This window comes from Astyanax mexicanus, chromosome 1, assembly GCF_023375975.1.
Source record: "Astyanax mexicanus isolate ESR-SI-001 chromosome 1, AstMex3_surface, whole genome shotgun sequence".
Taxonomy (NCBI): domain Eukaryota; kingdom Metazoa; phylum Chordata; class Actinopteri; order Characiformes; family Acestrorhamphidae; genus Astyanax; species Astyanax mexicanus.
In genome coordinates, this window is record NC_064408.1 from 113,127,615 (window position 1) to 113,142,882 (window position 15,268).

Consider the following 15,268-nt stretch of genomic DNA (forward strand, 5'->3'; position numbering starts at 1 on the left):
CAGTTTCCAAACCCTTTTCATTCTCAGTTATTCCTGGCACGCTTGATGTGTAAAGGCCTGAGGACTTTGACTTTTCTTAGAGATCTTCTTTAAACGAGTGCTGCGCAGACATTATAACTCCTGAGAATGGTTTATTAAAACACGCTACAAAATTGCGCTAAGGTGAAGTCCAGAGACGGAGAGGTGAGGAAATTACTTAACAATGCTCAAGATGAGACTGGACGTGAACCCTTCCACCTTTGTGGGAGAGGCGGCCATTTGCATAATCTTGCAATGGGGCTGCGCTGGAGGTGCGCCGCTCGAGAAGCAGGTCTTGATTTTTAAGGCTGCACTTTTGAGCGATGGGGTCTTCGCAAATCCACTCTAAAGAGCAGCAATATTTACTCGGAGGTAAGGCTGAAAGATAAAGAGGGCGAACTCGCCCCCTTTTGAATGCATTAGACGTGAACTCCCTTATCGGTGAGTCTCAGCACGCCGGCCGCTGAAGGAAGGACTTCTAGGGCTGGATATGCTCTTTGTTACTCGATTAGTTTACCGGCGACCCCCGTGGTCTAATATTCCTGTTTTGACAGCCTCGCAGACGTGCCCTTAATGTGCTAGACCACCGGGACAGGCGGCCAGACGCTGTGCAGACTTCCGCTTTCCCCGGCCCTTATCGAGCGTTTTTATCTCACGAGAGAAACCGTCTGTGATAGCGCACCAGATGACCGCCGCGAGGAGCAAAAAAAAAAAAAAAAAAAAAAAACATTACCAATGATTTTCGCACTGAATACTTTCATTTGGTGCTGTTTCTCCATCTGGAGTGGCGGGATGAGAGGCACGTTGGCATCCGAGGAAAGGAGCGAGCGGATGGATGACCGGGAGTTTTGGGGGAGGCTGCGATACGATAAGTTTTTGGGCTTCGGGGACGCTTGTCAAGGGCCAGAGCAGAAGGGGTGTGGGGTGGAAGGGCCACCCTCTCGTTTGGAATGATATTGAGGTGAAAGTTTTGATATCTCGGCCAACATGACACAGTGGGATACCAAGAGATTGAAGTGTCAGATCTAAGGCAGGAAAATGAGTCATGTTTTGAGGCTTAGGTTCTAATATGGCTGCGGAGCACTGAGTTAACAGCACTGATGTCAAGCGCTTGTGTCCAAAATCGACAAAAACAAAGTCGTGAAGCCAAAAGACTGTGAAACGATGAAGTTTTCATGTTAACCGTATCAACTGTTCAAAACAGATTGCCAAGATTACAGCACCGCAGACAGTCATCTTTACTTCGAAATGTGTGTCTGTGCGTGGAGTGGGTCAGCCAGCAATCTTGCATACTTCACACACTTCGCAAGCAATTAACTCATTCGCACAGCGTAATTTGGAATACCAACGGGGGAGGGGGTCACGTTTTGCAAACAAGAACAATTGCGGATTATCTCGACCGCTTTTCAACAAAGTTGCTTCAGTGTCCTGTAAGGGAGCCTTGACAGTGACAGATGGCAAAGCAGCTGGTGCCGCTCATACCCCTCTCAATCACACTCCACTATGTTTGCCGTGGAGTTTATTGGTGTTTGGCCACACCTTTGCCAAGATTCTCTTATGCAAACCGAGGGAGATAATACAGTGCATAGTTCTGCTGATGCTGTTGTGATTAAACATTATTAGGCTAATATGAGGAAGACCACCAACACTTTCAGTTTTTAGAATGCTTCAGCTCTCTTAGGAGCCGCTGCAAGCATTCATACTCCGTATATGAATCCTGCTACTTTAAATGGCGCACAATCCTGCTGACACGCAAATGCACATTCAAAAGTTTCTGAAAAAAACATATAAACTCCCTAAAGAAAAAAATCCCAATAGAACAGAACTCTCTGGAGCAGATTAAAGTATTTTTGGATTGAATTGGGGTGGAATTAATCAGTATTCCCCAATAATGCTCTTGTTACTGAATGCAATCTTTGAAGAACCCAATGTGTCTTGTCCATTGCTACTGATGAAACAATTAGGTTCTGCAAACATCTCTAAACATAACTGTACTAGTCTTAGCTCAGAACACTCTAGAGGAGCATCTAACTGCTATTTCTCTGGGACCAGCCTGGACTCCATATAAATGTTATGTTCTTTTCCTTTACCCTGTTTTTTACAGTTCTTTTTAATGAATTGGGATTTTTGTAATTTAAAAATATGTACAAGATATGGATATCTTAAATTTGTGGGCTATGAGTTTTTAGCTGTATAGGTTTTAATTCCTTCCATTAATATACTGGAAACAAATAACCAAGTAATATAGAGGTCAGCATAGCCTGGAGGTGTGCACAAAGCCTGAAGCTAGCTAGTAAGTGTGGTGTAAGACTTAGCTCATTGTTGGCTATAATAACTTTGCAGCTCATGTTCAAGACATAAAAAAATCTAACAGACAAGTTTTGGTTACTTTCTACATTTCGGCTTAGGACTGATCTTGATTTCTTGCTTCTCCTTCTCATGAGAGCTTCAGAGGAAAAAGAAGGTACCAAAAAATTACCTATGGAACTTTTCAAATACTGGGTCTATGAACAGAGATCAAAACAGAACCCAAAACGGCGTAGCTACATCATCATTTACACTGTCACTCCTTTCAACCAGGAAAGAGATGCTATCAAATGCCACCCTGATTTTCCTGCAAACACCACTGCTAAACTTTGTTTGCTGCCACCATGATGCCATTTCCCTGCGATTGTGCCAAGCTACATAGCCGTCACTTGAGTCACAATGCGGTTCTGCTTATCGTCGCTGCTGCCATATCTGTTTGCCTGTCTGACTTGCGCGGAGATGAAGAGAGAGGGGGGCTGAATATCAGGTTCACTTGTAGATGAAGTCAACCATGTATTATCTAAACGCTACTCATCTGTAGCCCTGGGAAACGCTGTGTGCGCGAGCAGTGTGATGAACACACCCCTGTCGTCTGGGAGTTGTGAAGGGTGGGCCTTTAGACACCACTCTGGGAGTAAAAAAAAAAGAGAAAGGAACAATCTACCCAATCTACCCAAACACCCCTCCTCTGTGAGGTTGCGACCCTTACACTTCCATAACCCTTCGGCAGTGAATTGTCAAGCTTTCATAGGAGAATAAGAGGAGATGGGAGAAGCGCTCATCTTCATCTTGAAGGTCTTCTATATAAATATATATATGGAGATCTTGTTGTACACTGGTGTTTTTCAGTGAGGCAGTTCTGGGCTCTGCAGCTTTGGGACTAAAATGGACATCAAGCTCGTGGTTCAGTGATGAGTTTCATTTAATTGCCCATGCTAGAGTTTAGTCTGACAATGAAGTGAATAGCACAGGTTCCGACAAAAAGCCAGATCATTACCATTTGAGCCATTAGAGACGGCCCCAGCCTGGTGACTGGGTAAAAGCCCAACAAAGTAATTGGTGCATGCAATCACAAATTGGTTCCCCGCCTAAAATTTGGGCCTATTATTTCATTACATAAAGCCACATTCGGGGTGCCAAAATCATTTGTGTGCCCAACACGGAATTAAAATCCTGTTACTGCCTGATACCAGACCACATTACCAGCTACTGACGGGGAAGATGTCCAGCCTGATAAATAAAGTCAAGCTGATGGAATTATGTAAAAAGCGCTGCAGAAAATAAGGCAGATTTAGCGATGCTGGCGAAATTGAAAGATGCTGCTTGTTGTCTCTGCTCTGATATTCCCTCGGTCGGGAGTATAAAAATACTGCTTGCATATATAATTAGAAGTAACTGTCAATAATTGGTTATGCATGTGTGCACATGAGAATGATGTTTCGAAAGAGTATGTGTGCATATGTGTGTGTGTGTGCGCATGCATTTCAGAGTGTGTGTATGTGTGTGTGTGTGTGCTCCATCCATACTCCACTCTCAAGTCCCACTGATTCTCCTTTCCAGCCATGTTGAATCCTCTTTCCTTATCAGGCCAGTCCAGGCCCTGCATCAGGCTCTCCTTGCTATGACAGAGGCTACAACAATAGGCGTGCGATACCGCTGCTTAGAGCTGCGTTTCGGAGGGGAAACCTGCCACGGGCACAGATTAACAACACACACACACACACACACACACACTCTATATCACACACACACACATATCCCCACACACACATCCCCGCACTCCTACAAAAACAGATTGCAGCCTCCAAAACAAAACATTTTTCAGAAGGCCCTCGCTCCTTGATTAATGAAGTAATGACAAGAAGAAAAATATAATTTTGGGCGCAGGGGGGGAAAAAAAGCAGAAGAAGAAATATAAAGCAGGCCACGCCGCCACTTGTTCAAGTTTTGGGCCACGAACAATGAGCCTGTTGGAGGGAGATGGGAGGAGAGAGGGAGGTGATAAACAGAGGACTGACAGCTTGAAGAATTCCTCCCTGTTCTCTCGCTACGCTGGGCCCTCTGCACCTAACCTCCCGCTAAATTACAGAATAAAACCTCCACTTTGCTCTCTCTCTCTCTCTTCCTCTCTCGCTCTCTGTCTCTGTCACACTGCCTTTCTCTGTAAATGAAGACAGTATCTTGTCATTTTTTCCAGTCATCCAGTCTTCAGCACCCCAAGCAGGTAATACACACTCCACATCTACAGACTGAAGGAGGTGTGTTTTACTGTCGTCTGCAGTCTAGAAACCGTCCTATTGGAGATGAGAAGCATAGCCTGAAGCACAAACCACTCAGGCACTGCCTACAGAACACAGTTAAAGGGATAGTTCAGTAAAAACAGACATGATTATGTGGTTTCTGACGCTGAATGTCTTCTCAATGTAAAACGGTTGTGCCCAAGCATTTTATTTAGGAGGGCATTGTTATTGGTTGGGCAAGCATCAAAAACTCACTAAAACAGTTTTAAGAAGAAAATTAAATATATATTTATAAAAATATATCTTTGTTCATTGGATAGGATGGTGGCACTGGGGTAATTCCTTTGGAGGGCCAAATCATGCCTTTTGTAAGTTTAGTTTTTGATAAGCCATGATCCGATACAGATCCTCAAATGTAGATAATCTAAAATAGAGAATAATGCAAACTTTAGTCTAATAGATACATAATATATGTATCATTAATTGAATGTGAGAAATTACATTAAGAATTCTGCATTCTAATTATTTTTACAATTACATTTCTTTACTTATCAATTAGCTATATTTAAAATAATAATAAATATCTAAATATAAATATATAAAAATGTAACATTTTTGTCAAATTATTTTCACAACTTATCAGTTTATTTTTTTAAGATTGATATATATTTTTGAAAGCAGGATTAAAAGGCATCTACTCCAACTGAATACTAAGTCCCGTAATTAAGGCCTATTTAGTAGCCCAGTATTTAGTTGAAAACCATGCTAACAGCTATGTTGGAAGAATCCCCAGCCTCCACCCCACCCTACACATGCAGTAGTCTGGGTTCATTACTAGACAGCCTTAAAATCATATATTAACCCGTTGTTCCCTTGGTCTGAACCAGAGACTTTGTTTTTTGCAGTGAAACTGCAAAGGCCAAGGATCCAACACTAAATCTTACTTATTTAGGAACAAAATACAAATATATATTTTATTGTTCATTGTATGAGGGGGTGGGGTTGGTGTAAGCTTCTGGTGGACCAAATAAAAATTTTGAAAGCTAAATTTTTGATACACCATCTTTGGCCATTACTTTGGTCTGCTCTTATACTCTAAAAATGCAAATGTATTTTCATTTATTAGATAAAAGTATTTCAAACAACCTGGGAAACTACATTAGCAAATCTGCATGATTCAGTCTGGATTATATGCTTTTATTTTTTATTAGCTAAATTATTCTTTACGCTCAGGTACAATGCTTAAGAATCAAACATATCGGCACTGATAAACAACATTTATAACAAGAGACAAAATGGTTATAGTTTCCAAAAGCTTAGCTGAAAACATAGCTTCTGAGCTTTCAATCCAACTGGATCCTGCGTCCTGTAATTAAGAACTGTTCATTAGCCCAGAATTGAGCTGAAAGCCATGGTAAATAACGGCCATCTTGGAAGCACCGCTACCCACACTACCCCACAGCACACATGCACAAATCGGGGGTCCATTATTAGACAGCTTCCAAATCAATTACGAACACTTAAAATGGACACTGGGCAGCGGGTTAGAGCAGGAGAGCCGGAGCCATAGGCCGCCATAAGGGCTGAGTCCAGGCCCAGTAATTACCGTGATGGAGACACCTGCTACTCAATAACTTCGACCCAGCAGGCCGGCCACCGCATGGCAGACATTTATGTCCGAGTGTCATCATTAATTTGTGTTAATTTGGAAGGTGTGTGAGTGTGTGTGTGTGAGGGGGAGTGAGCTTGTCGCTCACCTGTACAAGACCTGCTGGGTAATTGGGCTCTAATGGGCTGATTGATCTGCAGGAAGTGAGCGAGAGAGAGGAAGAGAAGGGAAGAGAGATGCAGCCGGTCCAGCCCACACGCTCTCACACACCTACGCAGAGAGAGGAAGATGAAGTCTAGTGCTGAAGTGAAAATAAAGCCTGCCCAGGGGACGCTGAGGGGTGCTGAACAGGCAAAATATCACACAACTTGTTCACAAGCTGTGAGATCAAATTTGTGTGGCTAAATTCCTGGATTCTAAAATCTCTGCCCTTGGACTGTGATTTTTTTTTCCCAAATCAAAAGCTTTGCTGGCTGCACAAATCTTTAAAGTAAGAAAACAGTCATAGTTGTAGTAATATTCCATGGTTCACTTATAACTCATTGAAAAGTGGAGGTGAAGAATTTGTGTCAAAGTGCAGATTTTTACATTTTAATTAATACTACATTTAGAATTATAAGTAGAAGAGGAACGTTGTAAAAACCTGATGTTGTGGGCAGTCTGATCTTTTAACTATAGTTTTATTTGCTTGACAAACAACATAATTCAGACGTATGCCTAGTGTTAGAGAATGTATAATAAATGTAAGTGTGACACTTATTTTTTTCTTAATATATAATTTATAGTGTTCCTAATAATGTAACTGTTAATGCAACTAGGGATCACATCAACAACAAAAACAAAAAGAAATTATTTTTAGATACAGCTGCAGAAACACATTTGCTTATCCCTGAAAATAATTTCCAAATCATTGACTTATACTAGATTGTATCCCACTATAGAATTAAAAGGGTAAATTTATGGGAGATGCCAAATTTAAAAATGTTTAAATTCTAAAAGTAAAATTCATTACAAATACCTTTAGAAATAATATAAAACAACTGTTTAAAACATGCCTTGTTGTGTCTATTTTGATATAGCTTTTACAATGGTATGACAAAAAATAAAAACAATAAGTAATGTTTATTTTCTGGGTTATAAATTTCTATACAATTTTTAAATATCTACTGTCCATATATATATATATATATATATATATATATATATATATATATATATATATATATATATATATATATATATATATATATATATATATGGACAGTAGATATATATATCATAATATATATATATATATATATATATATATATATATATATATATATATATATATATATATATATATATATATATATATTAGACACCCTTATGTCCTTAAACTTAGATGCATCTAAAAGCCTAATCTACAGTCGAAGTAGGTCAGATTTTGCTTGCACTGCTATAATAAGGCTCATTTTTAATGCTTACAGACTTTTACCAAGGTCCCAGACTTTTTAAGCTTGTGTTGCAGCCAGTGACACAAGTACCATTTAACTGTTAGATTAAATAATGGATTAAATTATATACCAGCAAATTCTGGAAGCATACATAACAACATGTGCAAACAAAGCTCAGGATATTGATCTTAAACACACTTCAAAATCCACAGTGTATTATCATATGAGGTGCAAGCTGAAGGCTTTACCATGGCCTTATCCCTGACCTTATAATCACCTAAATTCTGTGGACAGACCTCAAAAGAGTGTTCAGCATCACCAGTAATATTGAATAACGGTGTGTGCTCTACTTCAAAGTATTAAATATGGCATGAAAACGAGTACAGCGGTCTGGACAGGGATGGAAACACTGTTTTCCCTCCAGGGCTGCCACTGTATGAAGCACGGCGCTGCAGTCAAAATGATTCACTGTTCTAACAGCTCTGCAGTAACCACTTCACTGTATTAAATCAATAGCTAGGACTTTTGTGAGAGATGACTCACTGAGTCGTAAATCATTTGGATGAATCGTTTGAATGGAATGGTGGATGGAATCCAGACTGAGGCGTCTGTATTTTGTCGTGTGTAAACACACACACTTGAACACACACTTAAAAACACACACTCATACAGTTCCCAGCAGAGCGTGGCATCATCTCGGGCTATTGCAAACTCCCAGTAACCCCCCCCCCCCCCCCCCCCGCCCCCCCCGGGTCATCAATGACTTCCACGGTCAGTCCATCAGCTGTGAAATCTGCCCTTCTCACTGATAAAGACTCATCATGTGACCCTATCTCTGGCCTGCAGATGTCCAGATCAACCTCACTCTCTCTCTCTTTCGCTCTCTCTCTATCTCTCATTCTTTCTCTCTCTCTGATTCCATCATGCCTGGGGGGGGGCTCCATCAATCCACTTTACTTGGTGCAGCTCCCCCTAACCCAGAACCCACTTTCTCATCTATCACTCTGCCCACACTGTGAGTCCTACTGGTTGGCTACTTCAGCCCAAAACCTGCTAAACCTCAGTGACACATGATCCAGTCCATTCAAACTGAATCTGCAACCTCTCATCCTCACATAGATGGTACAGAGTAATCCCATTCAGATTATTAAAAGAACCTATTAGGACAAAAATGACAGTAAGGCAACGGCTTGTGAACCGCTGATCTCATAATAATGAAACCATAGATCAATATTACCCCAGGGCAAGCTAATATAAGCCTGCTACCTCAGCGGGTCAACTTTATAAACTGGAAGGGGTCAGACGCTCCTCTGAACAGTTTGAAAATGTGACAGAATAAAAAAAGATTCAACAGCGGTGAAGAGTCAGCATCACTGAAAAAGTGATGATTTCTGATGATGAGGTGGAAGAACCTCCAGCTTTCTTTCAGCTAAGGTCAAACTGATACATTTAAGAATCTTTTTATCTCCCTTCATCTCTCAGCCATGAGCCACTAATACAGCACTTATTCAGGCTACTTATATCTGGAGCATACATTCCTTCATTCTTATTCTACAGGTTTCTTTCTTTACTGTCTATAATATCTGTGTATTTTTATATTTTGTACTCTATTATTAATTTAAATGTATTATATGAGAAGAATACACCTACAGTAGCTGTTTTATTTAACAGCCGCTAGTTCAGGACAAATGGATTCTATGTCAATATCTTTGATAGTGACACGTCATATTAAATTAAACATTTCAGGGTTATAAATATTACAAAATGATGAAAAACGTTCATGACTGACACCTGAAAGTGTTTGAAAACTTGGCTTACTATCAATTTCATGCCGTAATCTGAATGTTTTTACATATGCAAATACAAATGTTTCTATCCGGACGGGATTAGTTTCTCAGGGGGATGTCTGTGAAAAATATTGCACTCTTCTACTCAACTTTGCATCTGGACTGCAATTGAAAAAACAGGAGGAACATTGAGTTTTTGGGCTTTCTTGGTCACATGACAAGGCGTTCAGTAGCTGCTCCATTTCCACTTGCTGTTGTGTTTATGTGGATCTCCATGGAAACATGTCTTTCAGACAAGACTGTCAATCACTTCATTCCTAAGTGTAACCCTGCCATTTTATGTTATAGCAAAATTATATTTTGAAAATAAAAACTAGGGCTGTCAATGTTAAAGCGTTAACACACACGATTAATTTGTAATCAGTAATGTCTATGCTGCTCCATGCTGTTTACACATGCAACAATGTGCAGCATTCACTGCTTACATCTGCGCTGCATTTTCCATAAAAAAAAATGAAACAAAACTGTTTTTGTTTTCAACACATTTTCAGCCTTCTGTGGTAAAGCAGCTTCACACAGCACAGTTAATCACAAAATATTGTTGTTATTAATCTGATTTAGTTTTTTAGGAAACAGTTGGAATTACACAATTGTTGATGGAAAGACAGTTTTAGTTCCACACAGGATAAATATGATAAACATATGGAGATGGGCAGACCTACACATCATACTGCAACCAGCCATCAGAGTTGTCTTAGACAGATACTCTGTTTCACTTACTTACTACAGTCACTACTCTTACTTACTACAGTCACTACTTAATCTCTAAATGCTGTTATATACAGCTCATTTGGTATAGAAGTTGTGCTTCTGCTTCTGTATTCTGCTTCATGATATGGTAAGGTATTACTCATTTCTTTGGATGGCATTGTTATGAGGTAATATTATAACATGATATCCTGGATTGGGCTAAGATATTGATAGATAGTAAGTCACTTATCTATTTGTCTGAAAGGCCCCTCAAACAGACTGAGACAAGCTGTTTTTCTACATGATTACTTGTCTCTTCTCATGATTATAGTTTGCCTCATTTTAAATTAAATGTAATTAGAATCTTCTGTCAAAACAGGTAAAACAGGGTTTGTTTTTACTTTTTACTACTTATTATTTTATTTTTATATTTTAAATAAAAAAACATTTTGAATCTGTAAAATATTAATATACATGTAATTTGTATATTATACGCACTTTCATGTGACCAAGAAAGTGCGTATAATATAATTCTGTGTATACATACACAGAACATAGTAAACAATCAATATTTAAACACTGCTGCACAATTATGTGAATTCTAATATTTCTGAAGTCCTGTCCACAGTCCTATTTTATAAAAAAAAAAGAGTTGGAGAAATGATTTAATGAAGTAATCCCCGAGAACAGTGCCTCTGAGTCCAGACTCCGCACGGACTGTTCCTTATGTTTTTAACAGGATAAATATGAGATTCGTTACAATTTTTAATAAGTGTTTCTTAATTAATCCACGTTCAAAATGGAACATTAAACCCTAAAGGACCCCTCTTTCTTCCAGAGCAGCCAGGTCAACATGCTCTCTCTCTCTCTCTCTCTTTCTCTCTCTTCGTCTCTCTCTCAAGACAACCTAACAGTGACTGCCTTTTAAACATGGGGGCTGGTTGATTGATGTAGAGCTGGCCTGAGAATACCATCAAATATAACAGATCGTAACTCCGTTCAATCGAGGCCTGGACTCCACTCAAAATCCACCAATTAAAGCATTTAGTCATAAAATATGCAGATTAAATGGTTAAAATGGATGCACTTCAAAGGCTTCTGTTGGAGGCCAATTTGACTCCGGAACAGTCAAAGCGATGAGTTTGGTTTGTGTTTGAATGTCATGGGAGGTTTTTTCCTTTCTCTCTCACTTCATTAAAACGGGCACAGACAGCTCAGATGTACTTGTGTGGGGAACCTTCTGGAAAGCAGAAATGGAAATTAGGAAACTTCGAGGAAAGCTGACCTGGTCTTAATGATGAAAATGTCTGCCATTTGAGAGCCACAAGTTCCACATGATGAAAACCAAGATCTCACCTCTGCGTATCAGTGCAGAAGTCCAAATAAAAACTTTTATATTTATTATTTAGACTGGGGTGGATCTTGGAGAGTTGGTGTACATTATGATGGTCACTGATATCTGCAATTTGGAAATCCACAGTACATAAAGAACACTAATTGTGGGGCTGCCCAATATATTGCTTCAGCATTATCATTATTGCAGTAACTACACACACATTGGTCACATCACAGGGTGTGAAACATCATGTAACCCAAATTTAACTACAAATTTTATATACATTTTAACTTGCTTGATACAAAAAGACAATTACCATGTCCATGTTTTACATGACATCTCTACCAGAGGCAGATGGAATTAAAAACACGACATGACATGTTGGGTCATAATAAATTAAATATATTAAATATAAATTTAAAGTTGATTTATTTGATACTTCAATTATATCAATGCATCAGCTTTTTTACAATATTGTGCAGCCCGCTGCAAAAACTGTGCTATTCATTGATCCTACAACATTACTTCCTGCATATTTAGTCCTGCCTAAATGTTGACAGCATTAAAAATGTCTCCAAACAAAACATTGAGGACTAAAGCACGTCTTCAGATGGTCCATTTGTACTACAATGCCCATCTTCACTCTGGCAAGACTTCATCTTGCAACCTTATTCCTTAGAAAATCTATCCCACTATGATCAATCAGGCTGGAAAAGGAAGAACATGTACATACCAGGCCGGTCGTTTCGGTGCTCATCTCAATCTTTCCATCGAACGGTCCCCACGTGGTTCCTACAGGAAGCTGCTGGCGGCTGTGAATTCTGCGCTCGCCATCTTTGTTCAGCAGATCTAGCTCTCCTGTAAAAACAAAGCAGAAGCTTGGGTTATTTGATATAAGTAAAAAAACATAAGAAAATACAGTATACAGCTCTGGAAAAAATGAGAGAGCACTTAAAAACGATGAGTTTCTTTGATTTTACCAAACTGAAAACCTCTGGAATATAATCAAGAGGAAGATGGATGATCACAAGCCATCAAACCAAGCTGAACTGCTTGAATTTTTGCAGCATGAGTGGCATAAAGTTACCCAAAAGCAGTGTGTAATACTGGTGGAGGAGAACATGCCAAGATGCATTAAAAAAAACAGCGTTATTCCACCAAATATTGATTTCTGAACTCTTAAAACTTTATTAATATTAACTTTTTTTTTTAGGTCTGAAAGCTCTGCATCTTTTTCTGACCATTTCTCATATTCTGCTAATAAATGCTCTAGATGACAATATTTTTATTTGGAATTTGGGAGATTACAGAATTTGTCAGTAGTTTATAGAACAAAACAACAATGTTTATTTTACTCAAACATAAACCTATAAATAGCAAAATCAGAGAAACTGATTCCGAAACTGAAGTGTTCTCTTCATTTTTTTTCCAGAGCTGTATGTCTAAATGTTTGTGGACACCCTTTTTATTAAATGCCTTCAGCTACATGAGGTTGAATCCATTGCTGACACAGATGTGCAAATGTGCTTGTCAAACGAGCTTTAAACATTATCCATTCATTACTTTTCTGATTAGATGAGGTTTTGGGTATGAGGTGAGATAATAACCTTCCAACATCCTGAACTCTCTAATGCTCCCAGCAGTGAATGCAATCACATCTTAAATGTAATGTCCTCACTGGACAGTAGAAACTACAAATAAAAAAGCAGCATAAACTCTTTTTAATACCCTTTATTTTGCAAGAAACTTTATTGCAAGAAAATTAGCAGGTGCCCAGTACTTCTATCTATATAGTGTACATAAAGTTAACAGAAATGCTCAGACGAATGGAAGTCTAAGGATAAGCATGTTGCAAATATATGGGCGGAAGGTGATGCTAGATCAAGGATAGACATTATAAATCTATCATAGTTTTTACTATTGCTGTTTCGGGTCATGTGACGGAGAATTTGAGTGTTTCAGGGATGACTCCGCCCCATGGGCACCTGTCCTTACAGTCGTTTCTCATCAGACGGACTGTGTCAAACTGGTGAGCCACTAACCTTTCCTGAAAGAGTGCCTCCCAATCGCAGATAAAACCTCGCTGAGACATTACAGGCTTTCTGGCCGGCCGTATGGGATCTATTTCTGTTTTTCCAGGAAGGGGCCGAGGCCTCTTGTTAGCGCTGCTCTGAGCTCAGCCTTAATTAGCTGTGTCGCAGTGTAGCCCAGCTAGCGCTCTGCTACCTCCCCAAACACCACTATCTTATCAGTCAGATTTAGTGTACTTTTTTAGGACAGTGATTAATCAAACGGTTATGATAACTGGCCGGCCGCTCCTGGCTCCTCTCTTGTGTCTATCTGTGTGTGTCTCTGTGTGTGTGTGTTGGGGGAATATTGTATTGAAGGGGGCGGGGGGGGGGATGGGGGGGGGGTGCACAGACACAAACACACACACACACGCGCACATATATCTCAAGTGCATGCTTCCGGGCCAGAAGTCGTGGGGATTGGAAGTGGCAGAGGCAGAGCAGACCTATGACGGCAGAGGATTTAGGCCCTTAGAACTCGAGTGCTATCTGCTCCATCTCCCTGTGAGCGTCCTGTCTGGCTGTGCTGGAGTGCAGCTAGCAGCATGTTGCTTGTAATCACGCGCCACCTCTTTACGAGCAGCTGCTCTTAGGTCCTGGACCGAAGCAGGGAATATGGTAGGTACTGTTAAAGCTTGTAACAACAAAAGACAGACTGCTGCGCAAAACCTTTAGGTTCTGATACATCAGCTCACAGACATCAGCCTTATGCTGATCAACATCACCCTTTGGAGTGATTTACCTACCCAGAGAGAGCAAGGCCAATTGTGCTCTCTCAGGGCTCCGGCAGTTGATGGCAAGCTACATGACTGGATTCGAACCAGAGATCTCACGATCATAGATTCATTTTATTTCTGTTCATAAATATGATGATATACAGTAAGAGGAAATACAGAAATCCAAAACTGAAATGTTTGCCTTCATACTGATGTGTGATGGCTGTGCATGAAAAGGCTCTTTTTCTTTTCTGTTGTTTAATTACTTCCTGTAATTGATCAGAAAGTTGCTTTTGGACTAGCCCATGGTTTGTGGCTTTTTTGCACCTACTGCTTTGATTCAGACAAAACGAGAAACAGTGTCATAAAGACGGTAACACATTCTAATATTAGAATAAGAATAAACACCAAGTCTTCAGGCTCTGTGCTCAGCTCAGTGATTCTCTGCTAGGTTGAAAGATCAATGTGAGGGCTGAACTTCATGGCGACCTATTCAAGCGCATTTTCCTTCTGTAAATATCAGCCGTGTATCAGCGACATTCTGCCTTGTCTGTGTGTCGGTATGGAAATTCTCCGCTGCTCTCTTGCCCACGCGTAAACATCATCAGGTGACTTGTTTGCTAAATATCACAGCCACCTTTATAATGGCATGAATGCAACAGGTCAGATAAGAACTGGGGCTGTCTTTTTTTCATCACTGTATATCAACTAAAGCTGGTACCCATCAGGTATCTGAGTGTTACTATGAGACAGGTCATGTCATACAGCATCAAAAACCTAAACTACGCTAGATTCTGCTCATAATTTACAGGCATCAAAAATCAATGCATCAGAAAACAACACAGTTAACAACATAATCCAGTGCAGTTTACTGAGTCAGTCTTGTGTATTGTTAAATATATACTGAACATATCAGAGCTATCTAGTGATCATGATTTAAACACAACACAAAATAAACTACTGTACTTCAGCAAGTTGTGTCATACATCATTAATTTAAA

General features: G+C 39.7%; 1 protein-coding gene across 5 annotated transcripts in view; it reads right to left on the minus strand.

The window, feature by feature from the left end:
* Positions 1-15,268, minus strand: part of zfpm2a (zinc finger protein, FOG family member 2a) — a 181,697-nt gene that overhangs the window by 78,606 nt on the left and 87,823 nt on the right. For all 5 annotated transcript variants that reach the window (XM_007242116.4, XM_007242115.4, XM_049467525.1 and 2 more), the window contains one exon: positions 12,217-12,341. In XM_007242116.4, coding sequence (XP_007242178.3) covers positions 12,217-12,341 — 125 coding nt within the window. The remainder of the gene's footprint in view (positions 1-12,216; positions 12,342-15,268) is intronic.